Source organism: Hippocampus comes, unplaced genomic scaffold, assembly GCF_001891065.2.
Source record: "Hippocampus comes isolate QL1 unplaced genomic scaffold, H_comes_QL1_v1.1 scaffold76, whole genome shotgun sequence".
NCBI classification, from domain to species: domain Eukaryota; kingdom Metazoa; phylum Chordata; class Actinopteri; order Syngnathiformes; family Syngnathidae; genus Hippocampus; species Hippocampus comes.
The window spans coordinates 1,415,870-1,422,346 of record NW_017805277.1 but is presented as its reverse complement, the minus strand read 5'-3'; the positions used below and the strand labels follow the sequence as shown (position 1 = coordinate 1,422,346).

At 38.9% G+C, this 6,477-nt stretch overlaps 1 protein-coding gene across 2 annotated transcripts in view; it reads left to right on the top strand.

Moving 5' to 3' along the window:
* The window catches only part of wdr27 (WD repeat domain 27), a 23,244-nt gene extending 18,184 nt beyond the window's left edge, over window positions 1-5,060 (top strand). Inside the window, exons 21-22 of one of the 2 annotated variants that reach the window (XM_019870313.1) lie at window positions 2,630-2,732; window positions 4,746-5,060. In XM_019870313.1, coding sequence (XP_019725872.1) covers window positions 2,630-2,732; window positions 4,746-4,871 — 229 coding nt within the window. In that variant the 3' untranslated portion in view covers window positions 4,872-5,060. The remainder of the gene's footprint in view (window positions 1-2,629; window positions 2,733-4,745) is intronic. The other variant, XM_019870312.1, reaches the window with a different exon arrangement.
* The last annotated feature ends 1,417 nt before the right edge of the window (window positions 5,061-6,477 follow it).

Below are 6,477 nucleotides of genomic sequence, written 5' to 3'. Positions count from 1 at the left end.
GGGGGGCACAGCTAAGCATCTCCTACTTTAGTCAAAGCATCCAGTCTTCATTCTAACCAGGCACAGCTCCAGGATTTTTTTCCCGTCCGATGCTAAAGTGGGGCTAGACAGATACATACAGTACAGGGGGGGGCTGAGAAAATACTTAAGAAATATATTTGAAAATAGCAAATAAAATGCAGGAGGGGCTTAACTGGTCCTACACACATTTCTAAATGGGCTATAGCATGACATAGCCCCGGTGTGGCACCGTCCCTGATTTTGACCTAGAAAACCAAAAGGGTGTTTAAACTCGAACTGGTTACACTGCTTATTGTCTGTGTTGTGTTGGCAGCTTGTGTCAGCACTTTTCACCACAGCTCCACATGTTATCCATTCACCAGTCCAGTATTAATAGTATTATTATCATTATTATTATTATTGGACAATATTAAAAGAGCTGAGTCACATTTGACATTTGAGATGTGAAGAATTAATGTTAGCAATGTTCTCTTACCAAATGTGAAAGCCATTCAGTAAGGTCAGAGACAGGAGAGTGAATCAAAATTTAGATTTTACTCCCAATAGTTTTACTCCCCTCCTGTTTTTCCCATATCACCAGGTTTTACTAGCTGCCAATGACTTGACATGTTGTCACTGCACTTCCCATTTTTAGCTTTGTCTGTTTTCTCTATTTACGTTTTTTAACTGGGTCACAGTGCTAGGAAATACCTTTTTCTAACTAGGCTTGACCTCATGCCACCATATTTGACGGTGGTATTTGCTGTTCCTAGGGAAATCTGTCCATTCTCTACCAATTCTCCTGTTTAGGGTTGTGGGTGAGCTGCAGCCTATCCCAAAGGACTTTTGGGCAAGAGCCCTGCTGTGAAACCATTTCCTTTTGTAGTGTTCTTTTTGGGTTATTTGGTGTTCTCATAAGGAGGTTGAGTTGACGTAATGTGCATGACACAGTGAGTCTAATCACAATTTGATTTGCCACAACCGTAAATTATTCCTGGGTCGCATTGTCTCAATTCTCAACTGATTTCTGGGTAACAAACGTATTCATAGTGAATGATAATTCGACACCAATGCGAGATATAGGTGATAGTGATAGTGGTCACAATATTTTAAATGATCAAAATACATTGTTGACTTTACAGGATGTTGAAACTGATGGTAGAGATGCCTTAGCTCAAAAGTCAAATTCATGCTTTTTGTGAGTGACTCATGGAGTTCCATATTCACTTTTAATTGCAACTATTTCAGCAGGGACAGCTTTTGAAGTCACTCCATGTTCTTTTATTTTATGTCTTTCTATTAAGATGTAGTCATCGTCAAGAGTTAATTTTCATGGAGCAGATAAATGCTGGCATGTTTGTCAATTGATGATTAAACGCCAGCCATCATCAATCTGACCAAGTCCAAATATGAAGATGAGAGTTCTTGAAGTCGTTCCTGTCAAGTTGCAGTGACAGTGATTGTAACGTTTGACCTCTCACGTACCAACAAGACATTTCTTAGACACAACCACAAGAACCTTTAAGAACTGTGAACTCTGAAGAGCTTGCATTAGTCTTTTAAAAAATGTGCATTATGTTGTCATTAACCCGCCCCCCCTCCCTGTCAGTAGTCTTTGTCTTTGACCTACTTTCAACTCAGTTTGATTACTTCAACATGAATGTTAAAGGTATGTTCTCGGGTTAAGGCTTGGATCTGCCAACATTTCAGCTCATGTAGCGAGACTTTTGCTCAGCGAGCTGTCGGTGGCATTGTAAAGACATTTCATGCTGTTGCAAAGCAAACGTACGGCCCAGTATGTAACGAGAGGGAGCCATTTGTCAATTACTACCTCCTCTTTGCTGTGTTGTCTGTTAGCCCGGGCCAACTTTGTCACCACCACAAATTCAGATTTTGGTGAAATGTAAAGAAAATATTGGCCATGGTTGCAGTTAGCTTTGGAGCAGATTTCTTTTGTGCATTGCCATGGTCTGAGCATACCCAGGACTTAATTATGCTGAAGTACACAAGGAGCAGTAAACTGTAAGTCATCTATTTAAATGATACTCAAGACCTTTAATAGTCTACCACTAAAGCTTAATATAACACAGATACAGTGTCTAATTTAAGATACTGGACTATTAATGTTGAATGTGAAACAACTACAAGGCAGAAATTCCGTATGATGGAACCTTATCTCAGCGCTGTATCAATTGTGTTTGTATCAATATTTACGAGAAACAATGGTCATAGAAATGGTTCATTGAAAAGTGTTGCCATCAAAATCTTCTCAAAAGTGACGCATTTGTTCACACTAGACTCGAGTGACGAGAGTCTTAATCCTTCACTTTGTCATCGCCGTCATCTTTTATTCCTTAAGCCAAAGAACAAGCAAAACATGAAGGAGTTCCTGTCTTAAGTCTTGTGAGCGATGCTTCGGTATCATGTCTTTGAACTCTTGAGATTCTTGTGCAAAATTATACAGGCTTATTTCCCTCCCAAATTGGGCCAAATTTCAAAACCGTACCAGTTGATTTTCTACATTTTATGACCTGACCCAAGAGGAAGCTGGAATAATATTTTCAGGCAAACTGACTATCTTTTGTCAATAATTCTCCTGAATTCCTCACCATTGGATTCATCTCCTCAGGTGTGTACGCCGTTACGACAACCATGTGAACCGCTGCCATTCCTGCTCTTCCGCCATTTCCCCGTGTGGTCGATTCGTAGCGTGCGGCTCAGAGGACAAATGTGTAAGTTGTGGACACGTAAGCTTTTCCCCTTGTACTCTTAAAGTGACAAATCAAATACCACAGAGTGCCAATGACTGAAGTCATGGTTTATCTCCAGGATGAATAAATTGATTTACAGGATGATTAAGAGTTATGTCATCAGTGTGTGGTTATAATTTTCACATGTATTTTATTACATAAATGAATCTGAATCATGGACAATGTATCGATACGAGAGAAATATTACTTATGTGAATATATATGGGGCATTTTTCTGCTATAGTTAACATGAATTCAAGGATTTGTTCTAATCATGAGATTCTATTGCTTCACAGTGAAGCGTCCGGGGGTTCCATTGTAACACCAAGTGTTTTTTTTTTTTTTAATTTTGCGTTTGACTCACATTTAATTGGAATCAGACCTTTTTCCAAAGTCCCAATTCAACATCATGTTGAAATAGTGTTATTAAATTGCTTTTCCAGACAGTGACTATTGACTTGCTTTCAAAGTGTCTTGGAAAATGTCCTGTTTCTTCTTAATGTGTTTGTATGAGTAAAAGGCAGTGGAAGGAAATAGGCACTTATTACGTTTGTTTGAACAATGCAAATGTGCATTGCTGGGGGGGTTGGGGGGGATATTTATATCTGTACTTTTCTTCCAAAAGTGCTTGCTTATCTTTATACTAAAATTAAGGTAAGGAGAATTTACACATTGACATTTTTCCAAATACCCACAATAATAATTTTAATGTCAGCCTGGTGACCAATTCACGATGTACCACACCTCTCCCCGAACGTCAGCGATAGGCTCCAGCTCACTGGTGACCCTATAAGGACAACTGGTACAGGCAAAGAAGAAAAAAAATCCCAATTATAGAATTGCTGCTTTACTCTACTTATAAATGGAGACATCTCACATTATATTGAATTAAAATTTTCTCCCAGCCAAATAATGCCCTCTTAGACACCACACGCATCACATACCTTGGAGAGGAAAGACTCTACCGATGGATGGTTTTTCTTGAGCCTTTTTCAGAGAATCTGAACACAAAACAGCTGCAAGAATCTGATGAGTCGTCGTCTGGTAACGAACATCGATCTCCACATCTGTTTTCATCTGCTTGTGGCACTCAAGCAAACAAATGGCTCTTAAAGCTTGATTGCAGCCAGAGAGGAGAAAAAAAAACAGTTGGGCAACTCTTAACACATTCACATCTCTGGGAAGTCGTCATCACATATTCTGTGTTAAGAATTCCTAACAAGCTGTCCTTGACCTTTCGGGGCATTTTGCATTCTAATTTCACATTGGAGCAATAGGGGAACGTGGTGGTATTGTCATCTCTTACTTAAACCCAATGTTTTTATGGGTTATGCAAAACCACTAAACTAGTGTCTGACCATAAAATAGACAGACGTTTATGTTTAGGCATAAAACAAAAAGCGCTTTAAAAAGGCAAGGCAAAGTAACACCGAGAACACAAACGGAATGACAAGGATCCATTTTACACCAAAAACAAGAACAAGATCAAAAAGACTAAATAATACCAATACTTGTAAAACGACTGTGAACGAGGTCTAGTAAACAACACTTGAGCATCAACAGCAAGCAAGGTCAATCATCCAACAGAGAATAGACAGTTTAACTGTCGTTACAAGGTTTTGACTGAGAACAAGGAGCAGGTGCGCCTGCTGGAGGGGAACACGCTTCACTCCACCCGGAGCTGGAACAAAACCAAAGGCAGACATGACAAAAGTCACTTTTTCAAAATCAGTCTGAAACGTACTAAAACAGTTTTACTGATGTTACAAAGTCCAAACATACTGAAGTTTTGATTTATGTACAGTTACGGAACCAACAAGGTTTGGAGCAGATTTTCCGAATTTGATACCAAATCAGTTTCTCTTCATGCTCTCTATGATACAGTTTCACATCCTGTGATCAATAGAAGGCTTTAGTCATGTGTGTTCGTCATCTCTTACTTAAACCCAATGTTTTTATGGGTTTTGCAAAACCACTATTTCGTCTTCATTTCAGGCTTATGTGTATGACATAAGAAGCAGCAGCTACCTTCATAAGCTCCAGAGACATTCTGAGACGGTGCTCAGTGTGGCCTTCAACCCCGCTACTCCACAGGTAAGTGATGAGTTGATTGAGAGTTAACTAACCCTGTGGCACATACACGTACAGCAACATTGGATGAATGCCAAATGAGAGTGATACGAGTGTATGTTGTGATTGATCTGATCATGCATTGCAAGTTAATGTTTATTGTGGGAAACGGAAGGGAATTGCCTATTCACCAGCAGAATTGAATGCATGGTAAATTCTGTTTGATGCTAATCAGCATTGTTGTGTGCCAACCAAAGTGTCAAAATGCAAAGTAAAGGTCACTACTGACATTTGCAGCACGAGCAGAAAATACAGAGATGTAGGCTCTCTGTGCTGCACAGAGACTACATTGTGTTCTTAATTTGATAAAAGCAAAGTATTCACCAATTTACCATTCAGCATTAAAACTCGCTCCTACCTGTGTTATTTGAGCAATACAGTAAAATGCTCACTCTTAATTGATCATTATAATAATCAAGCTTTCATTTCAACATGCATAACTATAGCATTTATTCAGTCAACTCATAAAAATAGAGATGCGCACGCACAGGCACACACACACACACACACACACACACACACACACACACACACACACACACACACACACACATTCACACGCGCACACACACACAGCATATTGCAATAAAGTTCTGTGCAGTGCATACCGTACATTCTTTTTTCTTTCAATTGACAGAGATGTTAGTTATGTTGTTATTGTTATTTGACTAGCTTCTGAGATTCCATATACCTGGTCACCATACAGTATGTCTCGTTACTATCTCTCATACTAATCAATATAAGGTCGATATAGTAGTTAATGTGAGCACCCTGAATGGACAATTAACGTCATCTCTGTTGTTTTTCCTGTTGCGAAATAAGATAAATACGAACATCTTAGAATTGCGCCACATCTGTCACTCCAGAGGGCATGCGTGCCTAATAATTTGGCTGTTTGATGAATTTATTAGTAAGCTAAACATTACTCATAGAGTGAACAAAATTGCCCCTGTTTTACAGGAGTTGTAAATTTTCCTTTTTTTTCCTCCAATGATTTGCAAGGAGTTTGCTGTGCAGTAATTAACTAGCTTCTTGTTTAATGAAGTCACTCTTCATTAAATATGATTAACTTAAAATGCCTGACAATGAATGGTATTTAACATATGCTGTAAATCCTGAGTACTTAGAAAAACCGTTTTGTGCAGGAAAAAAAAAACATCAAAATAGTTTGCACGTCCTGTGCTCATCTTGCTTTTTTGAGGCCATATCTCTCAGCCAGATGTTGTCCATATTTAGTGCTGTGAGAATTCGCCACTGCAAGGCCCAGAAAGATAATGCAATGCATATTTTCCATTTACTTACTACTCACGTTTTCCACCCTAATACGCAAACGACCATCAAGGCTGTCCGATCACGTCTGTGGTTCATTCCCCCAGGTTTGCCGTTCATGCTCCTTAACGCTCTTATGAGAGATCCCAACATTTTACTTCACTTCACTTTTAATTGTTATTGTTGTTTTGTAAAGTATTTCCTAATTTAAGGATTTCAGGTGGCATACATTTGTAAATCTCTTTTTATTTGTGCATGTTTTTTTTTGTTTTTGAGAGAGACATCCAATGTAAGCAGTGGTTGAAAACCAAAGCCGTTTTAATGCTGT